At 41.3% G+C, this 15,464-nt stretch overlaps 1 protein-coding gene across 1 annotated transcript; it reads right to left on the bottom strand.

The window, feature by feature from the left end:
* Positions 1-584: 584 nt before the first annotated feature.
* On the bottom strand, positions 585-13,748 carry LOC306917576 (myosin heavy chain, fast skeletal muscle-like; the record flags this gene model as incomplete). The annotated part of the gene is made up of 39 exons (XM_079495872.1): positions 585-605; positions 706-834; positions 1,296-1,391; positions 1,501-1,605; positions 1,693-1,863; positions 2,167-2,292; positions 2,390-2,593; positions 2,719-3,027; positions 3,174-3,298; positions 3,452-3,617; positions 3,758-3,941; positions 4,446-4,642; positions 4,747-4,865; positions 5,019-5,145; positions 5,256-5,645; positions 5,732-5,822; positions 6,276-6,421; positions 6,513-6,689; positions 6,827-7,069; positions 7,309-7,564; positions 7,845-7,981; positions 8,105-8,228; positions 8,360-8,477; positions 8,586-8,673; positions 8,963-9,027; positions 9,264-9,567; positions 9,712-9,882; positions 9,962-10,111; positions 10,259-10,377; positions 10,898-11,036; positions 11,508-11,611; positions 11,697-11,795; positions 11,958-12,021; positions 12,128-12,220; positions 12,340-12,448; positions 12,540-12,567; positions 12,906-13,062; positions 13,302-13,445; positions 13,539-13,748. The coding sequence occupies 39 exons, from the start codon at positions 13,746-13,748 to the stop codon at positions 585-587; spliced, it is 5,805 nt and encodes a 1,934-aa protein (XP_079351998.1).
* Between the last annotated feature and the right edge of the window lie 1,716 nt (positions 13,749-15,464).

The following is a 15,464-nucleotide window of genomic DNA, read 5'->3' as shown; positions in this document are numbered from 1 at the left end:
TACACAATTCTTTACAGTTGAAACTAAGAGCCCCTGGACAATGCACAAGCTACACACTGAGATACACAACAGCTGTGCATCCCCTAGCTCAATTTGCGTTAACCAAAGCAGGCCTACTCAAAACATGGCAGTGGGAGGGGTGAGGTTTACATGCCGTAACCAAAGTTGCGTCTCCCATTGGGGAAATGCGCCCATTTTTGTAGAGCACTCTTAACTCTTGTGCTCGATTAACGCCTTCATACATTCACCTAGAAACTTAACCTAGAAAGTGAATGTATTTATTTGTGCATGCTGCTACCCTCTGTTTAAGTGCACTATACTTTGCAATGGGTTTATAAAATGGTATTGTGGACATGTGAGTTGGACCCAGAATTCAAACCTCACAAAAAGGTATTCACAAGACAAAGTAATGAATACAAGAAACAACAGGATACTATTCTTGCCACCTTTATTGAATACAGTAGGTCATATTTTATGACTGTATGGTCCCTTGAATAAACAACAACATACTGTTGTTTCACCTTTGTTGAATACAATGGGTCATATTTTATGACTTTGTACGCCGGTGACTTGAATTGGAGAACTTATTCAGCAGCTTCTTTTCCCTGCAACGATAGGACAATAATGTTAGATATTCAATATGAATCTTTAGATAAATCTTAGTTGAAGATAATGAACCTTCAGTTCATATTGAACATGTATTACCTTGGCGTCACGACTTTTAGTTCTCATCTTGTTGACCTGGCATTCAGCGATGTCTGCACGCTCCTCCGCCTCTTCTAGCTCATGCTGAATCTTCCTGCTCTTGGTCAGGTGAGAGTTGGCTGCTTCCTCCTACAATATGATAGACATGGTTCAAAGCCTCAATATTTGAAAAGAGCTTAAGAGCACCTTGCAATTAGAATCCAAACAAGACGATTTCAGGAAATTGTATTGTGCGGTTGTGGCTATTACAGTGGCCCATGCAGCATTTTCATGAGTGCCTTGGGACCACAAGAATTAGCCTCGACAGGTATTCATTGGCACTATCATGGCTTTGTTCTTGTTCGGCAGCCCGAGCCAAAAAGATTCTCAGCTTACAGGAAACAACATTCAGTGATTTCTGTAGTCTATTTTGGAAATGTTTTACTGTTATGCCTGAAACACAAGCTAGAAATGCAATGTGCCGCTTGTGGAAAGCAGCAAGATGGACACTGAACAATGCTCTGTTGTTGGTCATATTGACATTACATAAGTGATTCCTGTAGTTAAACTATGATAACACCACACGTCACAAAGACGTAGATTTGTCTTACCGCTTCCTCCGCCTGCCTCTTGTAGGCCTTCACCTTCGTCTGCAGCTTGTCTACCAGATCCTGAAGCCTGGCAAGATTTTTCTTGTCCTCTTCAGTCTGAAGCGAGAGAGAATGTATAACTTTAGTTGTATGTCCATGCGATCTCTGTTAATTTTTTCGGTGGCACGATGGTCATTAAAGTGAGCATGATAATATAGTAGTGTACCTGGTATGACAGCTCCTTCACTCTCCTCTCGTACTTGCGGACACCTTTAATAGCGTCTGCTCCGCCTCGGCCTGCATTTTCAACCTCTGCCTCCAGTTCTCGCACCTTCACAGTTGAATGATACATTATGAAATGATTTCTTCTTAATATTTCATTGACTATAAGCCGTGTTGAAGTAAAACTACACCTTACCCTGACTTCCAGTTTCTGGAGCTGCTTCTTGCCTCCCTTCATGGCCAGGTTCTCAGCCTCGTCGAGGCGGTGCTGCAGGTCCTTGACCGAGACCTCCAGGTTCTTCTTCATCCTCTCCAGGTGAGAGCTGGTGTCCTGCTCCTTCTTCAGCTCCTCGGCCATCATGGCAGCCTGGAAAGGACATAAAATATACAGTACATGAAAATGTGGACTCGATAGATATACTTATAATAACGGTGTATTAACCCATGTAGACCTGAGGCCCATTCTATAACCTAACATGAGGTTTTCTGAAAACCTAATAAAATAAATACAAAATTATGATGCTATATGAGACAGACACAGGTGTATGAGACACAGAGGTGGTATGAAAGGTATAACAACGTATAGGTTACACCAGGTCTAAATGGGTTCATATATACTATATATATATATATATATTATAATAATTGAATGTTAGAATGGATAACTTACATCAGTGATGGCCTTCTTGGCCTTCTCCTCAGCGTTCCTTGCTTCTTGAACACTGTCGTCCACTTCACCTTGGACCTGCATCAGGTCGGTTTCAAGTTTCTTCTTGGTGTTCAAAAGGCTTGTGTTCTAAAAAAAAAGAAAATAAAGATTCGGTTTTGCAATGTTTGTGTGCATGACTTACTTTTATGTTGGATATGTTGAGAGTTATTTTTCATGGACTTACCTGGGAGTGCAACAGGCCAGCACGTTCACTGGCGTCTATCAGTTCTTGCTCGGCCACTTTGCGGCCTCTCTCCGTCTGTTCCAGAGCCACTCGCAGCTCCTCGATCTCGGCGACCATGAGGCCGTTCCTGCGCTCCACCATGGCGGCTTGTTCCTTCACGTCATCCTGGCCTCTGCAAGCATCGTCGAGGTGCAGTTGGGCATCCTAAAACAAATCACATTTGAGGTGGTCATGTTAAGAGAAACATCAGAATGTGTTCAGATATTCGGAGAAGTTCCGTTGTTTGAATGTGTCTTAACGAATATGTTTCTAACTACTATGTTTTGCACCTTAAGCTGTCCCTGGACATTCCTCAGCTGCTTCTGGGCCTCGGCAGCCTGGCGGTTGGCGTGGCTCAGCTGAACCTCCATTTCGTTCAGGTCTCCCTCCATCTTCTTCTTGATTCTCAGGGCATCGTTTCTGCTCCTGACCTCAGAGTCCAGAGTGCTCTGCATGGTGTCGGTCACCCTCTGGCTGTTCCTCTTGATCTGCTCCATCTCTTCGTCCTTCTCTGCCAGCTTTCTGTCCACCTCACCCTTGATCTGGTTGAGCTCCAGCTGGACCCGGAGAATCTTAGACTCCTCGTGCTCCAGAGTACCCTGAAATGTACAGGATCAAAAGGTTATAGGATGTTTTAATGTAACATTGATCATATACTCATTACTCCTACACTGTTTGAATATAAAACCTGTTGCGAGAAATCTAAAATATGGTGCATTGTTCATCTAGGAGCTAAAAGTGTTACCTCAGCTTCCTCCAGGGCTGTCTGGATCTCTGACTTCTCTGTCTCCACTTGTTTCTTTGACTTCTCCAGCTCATGGATGTTCTTTCCAGTCTCACCGATATGTTCAGTCATGTCTGAGATCTCCTCTGCAGTGGGTTGAAAATAATGAGTGAATTAACTTTCCATTCAGCAATTATTTTGTATTTGCATTTGAATAAAGATGTAGCCTGATCCACAATTGATCTGTTCTCCCCCTTTTTTTTAACAGTTATTAAAAGAATGTGGTAGAGAAAACTCACGTTGCAGGTTCTTGTTCTCACGCTTCATGGTCTCCAGTTGGTCCAGGGACTCCTCGTAGGAGTTCTTCATCTTAAACAACTCGGTGCCGAGACTACGAGCCTCTTTCTGCGCTCCCTCCAACTCCGCCATGCCCTCTTCATGTTTCTGCTTCCATTCTGCCAAGACCTGCACAGGAGCAGTAATGAAATGTGTAATTTACCCTCCCTTTAAGGACCTGCACAGCATTTGAAATGACATGTGTCAATTACCCCGACTTTAAGGAGGCAAGAATGATTTATGTTTTAAAATAATGTATGTCAAAGCACCTTATCGAAGTTCCTCTGTTTCTTGTCGAGGTTGGCGGCCAAACCGTTGGCCCTCTCCACATCGATCATGAGGTCTTCCACTTCACCCTGGAGTCTCTGCTTGGTTTTCTCCAGAGAGGCACACTTGGAATTCACAGCCTCGATTTGCTCCTCTGCCTCCTGGAGACGCTGGGCGAGCTTCTTCCTGTTGGTCGGTTTTGAATAGAATGTAATCAGTGTGAGCAACATTTTGTTACAGTGAGGGGAACCTTTTTCATATCAAGGCCCATTATTCATTCAGCATTTGAGCCACGGACCACCATTTGATGAGTTCTAGCCTCGCAGACCTAAAGCTAAAGGATATTTTGTTGTTGGATACGATTTTGATGTGGTACCATAGTAGCCTACAGGGTTGAACAGGTTGATCAAAAGAATATAAAAATATACATTTTCTAATCGTGTAGACATCTTGTAAATTAAGTAATGCAGATGTCTAACAATAATCTAACTCTTGAGAGCGTACAATGAGCGTACAATGAAACCAATACGGGTCCATTTGGTTTCATTATACACTCAAGAGAGTTAAAAATCTATAAGGATCCATTTTAGTTACCAACTCTCCATCATTTAGCTGGGGACCACCTGGAAGTTAACCCCCTCAAGGACCGCTGGTTAAAAACCACTGGTGTGAACAACACTGATCACTTACTTGGCCTCCTCCAGCTCCTCGGTGCGTTGGACAGCGTCAGTCTCGTACTTGCTCCTCCACTGAGACACCTCAGCGTTGGCCTTGGACATTCCACGCTGCAGCTCAGCCTTGGCCTCTTGCTCCTCCTCAAACTGCTCCCTCAGGAGGTCACAGTCGTGGCGAGCTGATTGCACGGCGTGGGCGAGGGCGTTCTTTGCCTGGCGAAAGAAAAAAATGCCAAAATAATGTCAGACGGATAAATCTACAAAAAGACGGAATTAGGCCTATTCATATAAACAAATAAAAGAAAAGGCTGCCTCACCTTAACCTCCTCTTCAACAAGTCTCTTCAACTCCTCAATCTGCTGGGTGAAGGCCTGCTTGCCTCTGGTGAGCTGAGAGACCAGAGCTTCTTTCTCCTCAAGTTGACGACCAAACTCACCTGGTTCGACATTTTTATGTTAGTTTCAATCATGTAAATAATCTTTGATCAATACATATTCCTTATATTCCTGGGAGAACTGCTGATCAAAGCATTATCTCTAATCAAGAAATTTGCCTAATTGTGCCTAAATGAAAAATAGTGCACATTTACCATTTTCAGTCAACAGTCTTGCTCTCTGAGCTCCAATATCATTGATCTGGCGAACATTCTCATCACTCTTGGACTTGATTTCACTGAGTTGGTCCTCAAGGGTGCGGCACATCTTCTCAAGATTTCCCTGTTAACATTGGACACATTCAATCACTGAAGTAACCTACAATGTATTCCCTCTTTTTTTCCCCCCTGAAGTATTTTGTCAAGAATTAACACAAACGCAATCTATTCTACCTTTGCCTTAGCGACGGCCTCCATGTTGCTCGACAGGTCATCGATCTCCATCTTGTATTCACTCTTCTCCTTCTCCAGCTTCTGCTTGACGCGCTGGAGGTTGTCGATCTGCTCGCCCAGCTCTGCGACGCTGTCCGCCTGTTTCTTACGGAGAGCAGAAGCGGTGGCCTCGTGCTGCAGGGTGGACTCTTCGAGGTCACGGCGCAGCTTCTGGAACTCAGCCTCGCGCTTCTTGTTCATCTCGATCTGAGCGACGGTGGCACCGCCAGCCTCCTCCAGCCTCTCGCTGATCTCCTCCAGTTCCCTGGAGAGATCGGCTCTCTGCTTCTCAACCTTGGCCCGAGCGGCACGCTCTGCCTCGATCTCCTCCTCCAGTTCTTCAATACGAGCCTTTCAAATGAATGGACATATTAGAATCCTAGTTTACACTTATCACTAAAATCCTAATTTACTTATCAATCATAAAAAAATTATACCTGGAGTTCTTTGATCTTCTTCTGCAGCTGGGCCCCCATAGATTGCTCATCCTCAATCTTACTCAGAAGCTGGCATACTTCAAACTCCTTCCTATGGAATACAGTAATATATATACATATGTTAGTGGTAGTTTTTCTCCATGGCATTTCATATTATTATTAGGGGTACAGCCCGAAGGGCGTAGACCCCTTATTGTTAACGTAAATATTCCGCCGTTTTAACAGTTTTGACATTTCTGAGCTATCGTTTTTCACGAATTTCGGTGGAGGGTAGAGGGTTGTGAGGATCCCTGAGGAACTGAAGCTCACGCTCATTCGTCAAAAGACCTCTAACCTTTAGATCTCTAGATGAAAAAAATGTTTTTTTGGATATCATATTTCATGATCATATTTCATCATATTATATATTATTATATATTATATCATATTTCATTTCATCATCCACGGAATGTGAACAGTTCTCAAGTTATGTGGATTACAGACGTACGTACACAAACAGACAGAGACATGGTGCATTTATAGTTAAGATTGTGCTGCACATTACTTCTTAATCTTCTCATCAGACTGCTGCTTGTCATTCTCCAGATCCATGATGGCTTCCTGGGCCAGTTTCAGATCTCCCTCAAGCTTTCTCTTGGTTCTCTCGAGGTCCATGCGGAGCTTCTTCTCTTGCTCCAGAGAACCCTCCAACTGCACAGCAATATATTTGTCTTATTATTCGGTACGACAATAAACAAACTGTATTCAAATTCGAAACATCCAATTGACTTGATAAACTCACGTCGTCAACTTGCTGTTCCAGCTTCGTCTTGGCCTTGGTCAGAGTGTTGACCTTGTCCTCCTCTGACTGCAGGTCATCCAGGGTCTGCTGATGTGCTTCTTGGAGCGCCTTCTTCTCCTTGGTCAGCTTAGCAAGACCCTCGTCCTGGGAGGCCATCTCCTCGGTCAGGTTTTTCACCTTTAGGCGAAGAAGCACAACGAATGGGTCATTATTGTTCTAGAACTTGATAAGACCGCTATGCTAGAGCGTACCATCGTGAATTGATCGTTATTGTTCTATAACTTGACAAGACGGCTACAGTGTATAATCTATACCTTGTTTTCAGTGGCGTGTTTCTCTTTCTCCACTTTGGCCAAGGTGAGTTCCAGGTCGTCGATGTCCTTCTTGAGCTCAGAGCATTCGTCCTCCAGTTTCCTCTTCTTGGCGGTCAGTTCAGCGTTCATCTCCTCCTCGTCCTCCAGTCTCTCGCTCGTCTCTTTGAGCTTTGCCTCCAACTGGATCTTACTTTTAATAAGACCCTCACATCTCTCCTCAGCATCATTCAGAGCCTCGTCTCCCTAGTTGTCATTGAAAAGGATACGTGAGGGACATGTCGAGCATTTGTTCTGGGTGAGATATATCAGATTTGTTTTGCAGCTGCCTCCTTGGGGGACTGCCATGCCACCTACATTAGATATCATAACATATATAAGATCGGATGATAAACATATAATTAGCAAGGGTATCTTTGAAAAACAAACAACGGGTCCCGCACACTGTCAGACACTGGACAGACAATGTTTAAGTAGCTACTTACTGATGACGCTGCCAGTGCAAGGCCATTCTTCTCCTGCACCAGAGCCACCAGCTTCTCTTCCAGGTTCTTCTTCGAGGCCAGGGCAGTGGCCAGGTCAGTCGTCATCTTTTCATAGTTCTCCTTCATCGCTGACAGCTCCTTCTCAGTCTCAGCGCTCTGCAGAAGAGGCTTGATCTTGTAGTAGACCTTCATCCATGGCCAGTGTTTCACAGAGACGAACGAGCGGAGGTTGAACTGGATGGTGTAAACAGCGTCTCTGTGGAAAACAGTTTCAGTGGATCATGATCGAGGGTTTCCAGGTAATACTGCAGGCTGTGACTATAGTTTATATTATTGTGTCATAGTTGTTACTATTGTTGTTATTACTGCTCGAGGGTTCTTCTCTTGTTTTTTCCTTGCCACCGTCACCAAAAGCTTGTTCGGCAATGTTTGATATTTTATTAGTGATTTGACACTTTACATTTCTTTCATTGAACAGCAATGACAAAGTTTACTTACAAATTGTTTCCAATATTAAATTTATGTTTTCAAAGTACCTTGTCTTCATCATCTTCACAAACTCCTTCCTCATGAGGTAAGCTCGTCCGAGAGCCTGAGTCATGGTGACCAGAGTGAACAGCTTTTCATCTCGCATCTCCTCTAGCGTACCCAGCAGACCAGCTTTGAAGAACACCTGAACACAATGTTACAAACAATCTATTAGAGTAATGTTAACTCCTACTCCTTTGACACATACAAAACAGAAAAAGTGCAAAACTATGGCACCCCATCTTTAAACCAGATTCAGTGTATTTACCTTGGTGTGTCCAAACTTGTACTCCTCAACAGGGACATCAATGGACCCGAGCAGCTTCTCTGAAGCTTTCTTGTTGTCCATGAACGCGCCGTCAGGGCACGCGCTGGCGTTCAGTACTTTGTACCTGTTTTATAAAAGTTCTTGGTCATTTTGCTCTGGCATGTGGTAATTTATTTATTTTTTACTTTGTAAAAGTGGGTCATTTTGCGTTATTATGTTTGGAACTTAAAAGCTGCTGGAAAAAGGAATAAATACCTCTGCTTGAAGTCAGCGTATGGGATCCTGCTGGGGAAGCCCTTTCTACAGATCCTGATGCCCTCCAGGACACCGTTACACCTCAGCTGATGGATGACCAGGAAGTTCTCCATAAGGCCTGTATACAGTAGATGTTGCTTCGTTATTAGAAGAACAAACTCTAGCCAAGTTGCATTGAATTGCCTCACAATCAATCATAGTCTACATTTGTATTTTCTGTGTTTACCTGGAGTCTTGGACTCGTTGGGAATCAGGCAACGCACAAAGTGAGGATGAGTGCTCCTCAGGTTTGTCATCAACATATGCAAGTTTGCCTATTGAGACGTAAAAGAGCCAATTTGGCTTGTTATTAGTAAAAAAGTCATACAATATTGTAATTTTTCCTCCTCTGCAATTATTTGAACTCTTTAGATACTAGTTACTTTTCAGATTTAGGTTTTTCTAAAACATACATTAACCACAACCCCTATTTTAAACATCAGCCACAACGGAAATCGTTTAATTCCAACATGAGACGTGCCTATTTCTTATATAATGTTCATAATAATAATGCTTCATTCTTACAGGAATATAATGTTGATAATAATAAATACAAATTCTTACCCTGAAAGCGCTAGACACAGTCTGCATGGAACCACCCTTCTTCTTGCCTCCCTTCTTTGTATTATCTGTTTATATTTGTTAGAATCATGAGTTATCATTAGTCCTACAGAATGAAAATGCCTTCCTTCTTGCCAGATTCTGAGAGTTTATAATAGGGACAGACTGTAATTGCTTGAGTCCAGTCCCTCGGTGTTCCTGTTGGCTGGCCTTTAAACAGCCATAATAACCCAGCATGCTAAAGGCCCCAAACAGTTCCCAGCATCCCAGAACACATTATATTATATTATATGAATAAACATACCTTCAGGCTCAGGTGGGGGATAGAACACAGCGAGCAGTTTAACTGAAGACTTCTGGAACAGCTGAATGACAGAGTCGTTCAGAGGATCCTTGTTCTTCTCCAGCCATCCTGTGACGCTGTAGTCCACAGTGCCAGCGTAGTGGACCAGGGCGAAGTGAGCCTCGCCCTTGCCTTTACCAGGCTTGGGCTTCTCAAATGCCTTGTTCTTCCCCAGATGCTGGTCAAGCAGCTTGTCGGAGAAGGTTTTGTCTGAAGCCTTCGGGAACATGCACTGCTCTTCAAGGATGGAGAAGATACCCAAGGGCTGTGTAAAGGAGACAAAAAAAAGATACCAAAAACAATATTAACATCATGTCCATTAAACTAAAGCACAAAATAATTGTGTACCTTCTCAATACTTGGACTTGGGTCCATGGTAATACATACAAATATAATAATAATTGTATACCTTCTCAATCAGCTCAATGCAGACAGCCAAATCCATGCCGAAGTCAACGAGATCCCAGGGAATTCCCTCTTTCATGTACTCTTCTTGTTCCAGAACAAACATGGTGTGGTTGAAAAACTGTTGCAGTTTCTCATTGGTGAAGTTGATGCACAGCTGCTCCAGGGTGTTGAACTGTGAGGGGAAATATATCATTAGCCCAAATTGCCAATCACTTCTAATTTTAATTAATTTAAAACAAGTCCATGCTTACATCAAAGATCTCAAAACCAGCGATGTCCAGCACACCGATGTAGAAGTTTCTCTGCTGCTTGGTGTCCAGCATCTCGTTGATCCTAATGACCATCCAGAAGAACTCTTTCTCATAGATGGACTTGGCCAAGGCACCGACTGAGTTCATGACCTAAGGAAATATTATTATTCATAGGGGTACACACTTTACAATTTAGACATTTAGGAAACTCTTAATCCAGAGCGATTTACAGTAACAAGGAAGGAGAATATAAAGTGTGTATGAAATCAGAACATGTGAATCATGCAACGTACTCACCTGTGGCACAGTTTGTCCTTTAGTGACATACTCGTTTCCCACTTTCACTCTGGGGTAGCAATACGCCTTAAGCATCTCAGCTGAGTTGATACCCAACAGGTAGCCAATCTTGTCAGCCTCTGGAAAAAAATGGTCATACAATTTGCATTTTAGGCATATAAAAGACACTCGTAATCCAAAGAGCGATTTACAGTAAGCAAGGGCAACACAGGCTAGTAATCTATAGAATCATAGGTTAACCAAATAATCATCAGTCTAAACAGTGATAATAATAATAATTAGGATTGTCCCGATCCGATAACGTGATCGGAAAACGGGGCCGATAACGTCATTTTCGATGTATCGGAATCGGATCGGGAGCAAAAAAACGTAATCGAGACATCCCTACTAGTATCAATATCAATTATATCCATATTCCATATTATCCATATTGTATTGTTGTGATATGGTATAAAGTGTTCTAGAAAAATACAAATTTCGGATCGGGAAAGATCTGTATCGGCAGATTCTCAAAATCAAATAATCGGAATCGGGAGCAAAGAAACGAGATCGGGATATCCCTAATAATAATAATGGAACTATATTGAAGATATATTTTGGTTAGGTTTGATTAATAATAATCATAAAGGTGCAGCTCACCCTCTGTGCCGTCAGGTTCCGCCTGCTCCTCACGCTGCTTCTGCTTGAACCTCATGACTCCATGGTGCATGACTGCGCCGGTGAACTTGTAGATCAGCTGTTTCTCCTCACCGTTGAAGCCCAGGATGTCAATAGCTTCCTGATGTCAATGAGCAGAGATGTGTTCAAAAGATTGAGATTAGGCATTAGATTAACAAACATCCTTGATCCTTTAGAACTGTACACTCAACGGTAAACAAAGCAACATACTATATACATCTATTCAGGCTGTCAGCACATTTCTAAACTGACAATTTAAGGACTTAAATAAGACCATTACTGCGTCAAAAGTAATCAACAAATACTTGTCAAGTATTGGCCAAATTGACAAATGATTTCCTAACAAGAGGCAAAACACGTAGATCGCCTATTTTCACAATATTTATCTGTGAAACTGAGTCAAACTAAATATAATGCCTCGACTCTTAACAATTCCAAGTGCTTGTCGGGGGTCCGGGTCACAGCCTAAAAAAAACCTTTAGGAAGCACTGCTTTAGAGAATACATTTTGCAGAGCAACTGACTGCAGTGCAGATAGTGAGTGACCCTTAGAAAGATTAATGTCCACTCACGTCAGTAGCCTCGAGCTCAAGCTTGTCGTCAATGCTGGCCACAGTGACCACACCCATGCTGATCAGCGGGAAGTCGTAGGGGTTGCTGGTGATCAGACACATTTCTGAAAAGGGAGTAAAAAAAGGGGTGAACATGTGTTTTTATTCATCAATTTATGTTCTCACTGCATCGTCAGTAATTTCACTTACCAACAATCTCAGGTTTGTGGTTGGTCATCATCTGGAAAAAGATGTGGTAACCTCTCTCTGCAGCAAGCTGGTAGGTCACTCTGGACTTCTCCAGCAGATCTATATGGGTTCAGGGTTGTACATGATAACTCATAACTAATAATAATAATAATAATAATGGGTTGTACATAACTCATAATAATCTAAATGGGTTGTGCATTACTCAAATTGTAATCCTCAAATAAAAGCATATATAATTTATCATCTGAACTTCATACTTACATGTCTCAATATCAGCACTGGCCAGTTTACCCGTTGTGCCGAAATGGATTCTGATGAATTTACCCTGTTTGATATAGCACAATATGTTGCATCCAATCCATCTACATTGTGGAATTATTGCAGGTCTTCTCAAAATATATGTATTAATATGTATAATATGTTACACTTACAAAGCGAGAGGAGTTGTCATTCCTCACAGTCTTGGCATTACCATAGGACTCCAGCAAGGGATTGGCTGCAATAATCTGATCCTCCAGTGACCCCTAGAATGTTTTAAGTTTAAAGTTTGGTCAGAATTATTTTAAACTGAATTGCCATCTTGCAATAAATGCTTTATGTTAAAAAATATGTATTTGTTAAAGTAAAAAAAACAAACATATACCTTGATTTTACCGCTATCTCCTGCTGATTTCTCTCCACCAGAACTAGCTGTTGCAAAGTACTGGATGACACGCTTGGTGTTCACAGTCTTTCCAGCACCGGATTCTCCACTGGATATAAATGCATTCACAGAAATACAGTTAGTGAATTTGTGTAGGCCTACAATGATCTTTTTTTAATGTATATGTGATGGAAACTTACGTGATAAGGACAGACTGGTTCTCTTTATCTGTAAAATGTAAATCAAAACGTTTAATCATAGTTACAGCACAAGACCATTATAGTTTTCTGCAGCAACGCAAGCAGGTAATGATGGTAATCACATCCTTGTGTAATATTGCGATTATACAACAGCTACCCTTAAAAAAACATGTCAACTCAATTTCAAACTAAGATATTCAATAATTTATTTAATGACAGATGTAGCTGCTATGACCGAAAATGTCCCTTGAAAAAGGCTGATTTTCTTATTTAAGCGCACGGCTAGATGTCCCTTTCAACCCATCAGATTTCTTCCTCGAAACTGATATAAATATATATTTTTACATTGTACCGACTAGTACGTACCCATCAGCATGAACTGATAAGCGTTGTCAGAGACAGAGTAGATGTGGGGTGGAGCCTCAATACGCTTCTTGCCTCTGTAGGCATTTACAACCTCCTGGTCGTACACTGGGAGCCACTTGTAGGGGTTCACAGTTGCACAAAACAAGCCGGAGTAGGTCTGAAGGGGAGAAAGAACAGAGAGAGAACATTTACATCAGCCAACATAGCACTGAGCAATGAGCATACCACACACTGTATCTCTGGGACAATGGATCAAGTAGCAGTGAGCAAGTTAAATTCAGAACCATGTCCATGAGTTTGTTTGAATTTAAACTTGTACTCTGAGTCTGTACTTTTCTTTCTTTGCTATCTATGGGTGCAACACGGTGCTGTTCTTAGCATGTACAAAAAGCTTACATAGATCATCCATGCTGCATAACGCTCTTTGAGGTTATACAGGACAGTGGCTTCATTGAGGTGGGTCATCATGGCCATGTCCTCAATCTTGTCATACTTGGGAGGGTTCATAGGAGAGACGTCGGCCTCAGCGACAGTTCTTTCCTAAAATAAAATAAAATAAAATAAACTTTAGAATGTGTTATGATTAGAGCGCTACTGTGCCACAATTGGACGTTAGAATACACCTGTACATACCTCCTTCTTATCACCGAGCAGTTCTACGGTGATTTTGGCACCGTCCTTCTTTAGAATTTTACACTTGAGGTACAGCTCTTTCTTGTCAGCTACATATGCTGCCGTTTTGGCATCAAAGGGGGCAGACTGAGACTCCATTCTCTCCTTCTCTGGCTTACGGAGGTAAATGGCAGCCTTGCCGTACTGCTCCATCTCTGCGTCGGTACTCATGGTGGCGGCTTTCTGTCGACAGACAAATAGATGGCGTTGATGCCTTTGCTGCAGTGTTGATTTTGTCGACTAATACTATGACAAAAAATGTTCGTCGACTACCTTTTTTCACTGACGAAAACTAAATGAAAACTAAGCTATGATAACTAAAACTAAGACTAAATATACTGACAATTTCATCAACAAATAAAAACTAGACTAAAATGTTAGTAAGGGACTAGTGGAGAAGAGATCCCGTATAAGTCATTTTACACTTAGTTGCATGCTGAAAATAGCAGATCTACAAGCTTACAACGCGTCGCAGCGTGACACGTTGTGAGCTTGTAGATTGGCTATTTTCAGCAAGTGTAAAATCAGCCATTACGACGACATTAAGTTCCGCCAAAATACATTTTAGTCGACTAAATCAAGTGTAGATCTAGTCTAGTTGACTATAACTAGACTAACACTAAAACATTCCAGGTGACTAAAAGATGAGAAACTAAAGGAAGTTTCATTCCAAAGACTAAATTTACTGCCAAAAACAACACTGCTTTGTTGACTTGAGATCTGTGCCGATAATTGTAGGACTACAGTATGTATAGGACTATTATGGTTATTGTAGGTTTAATAGAAAAATATGAACTCACTTTTTCCCTTATACCAGTAGTGGTGGAATCTTGTGTGCAACCCCTGTGTGGGTGGAAAAAACACATCATTTTGAAGACATTAACACGAGTTGAATGATTTAATACAATGTATAATCATGAATTAAATTGGATATATATCCCAATGTTCATTCTTGCCACACATCACTTTGTAAGAGAGATGTTTTTAAATGTGGCATTAGTTCCACATCTGAATAGAGGATCTTTTCAAAATTCAATATTATTTAAACGCAAGGAAATTAAGTTATACTTTCCCATTTTTTGTTTGTTTGTTTGTTCTTTTGCTCATTCCTAATTTCACCAAGTTATGTTTTGTCATTAGAGCCATGTTTTTTTCTTCTTTTTTGTACTGAAGCAATGCTAGATTTTATTCTCTTACAATTCTTATACTGCATTCACATGGGCAAAGATTCACAGCATATTTGTCGCTTTGTATCTTTGTATCTGAAGTTGAAGCCAGTTCAACTTATTTGTAGCTTTGCATGTTTTGCAAAAAGATGCAGATTTCCTCTGTATCTTTGTATTTGCCCATCTGAACGCTGCATTACACTACATTTCTATTGTATGAATTTAGTTTACATTCAGAGGTGTGTAGACCAGCCAAACTGTACTCAAGTAAGAATTATTGTTACTTTAACTCATGAAGACCTGAGCCCTACAAATGCCTTCTAATTCCGTTCTTCTGACACTTTCAAGATCTTTCGTGGCACAAAGTGACACGCTTGTACGTCTGCTATTTTTGAATAGTCAGCGCAAAAATTAAAAATGAGATGGATGCTTTCCCGGTTTTAATGGGTTAAAATAATAATAACTCTAGTAGATATCAAAGTACTCTTCCAAATACTTGATTACGAGTAAGAAAGTGTCTGGTAAAAAATACATGCAATGCTAATTATTATCTAAATAATCACAACATAATTGAAATGTCTATAAATTGAAATGAATGAGCAAAAGCAAAAACAATTTGGGGGTCCTTGACATGAAAAAGTTTGGGAACCACTGCTGTATACTATGTGTACGGACTAGTCATGTTAAAAATGAATAGCTAACATGTCTAATAGATTTTTCA

Source organism: Electrona antarctica (genome assembly GCF_951216825.1).
Source record: "Electrona antarctica genome assembly, chromosome: 24".
NCBI classification, from domain to species: Eukaryota; Metazoa; Chordata; class Actinopteri; order Myctophiformes; family Myctophidae; genus Electrona; species Electrona antarctica.
This window is presented reverse-complemented; position numbering and strand designations above follow the sequence as displayed.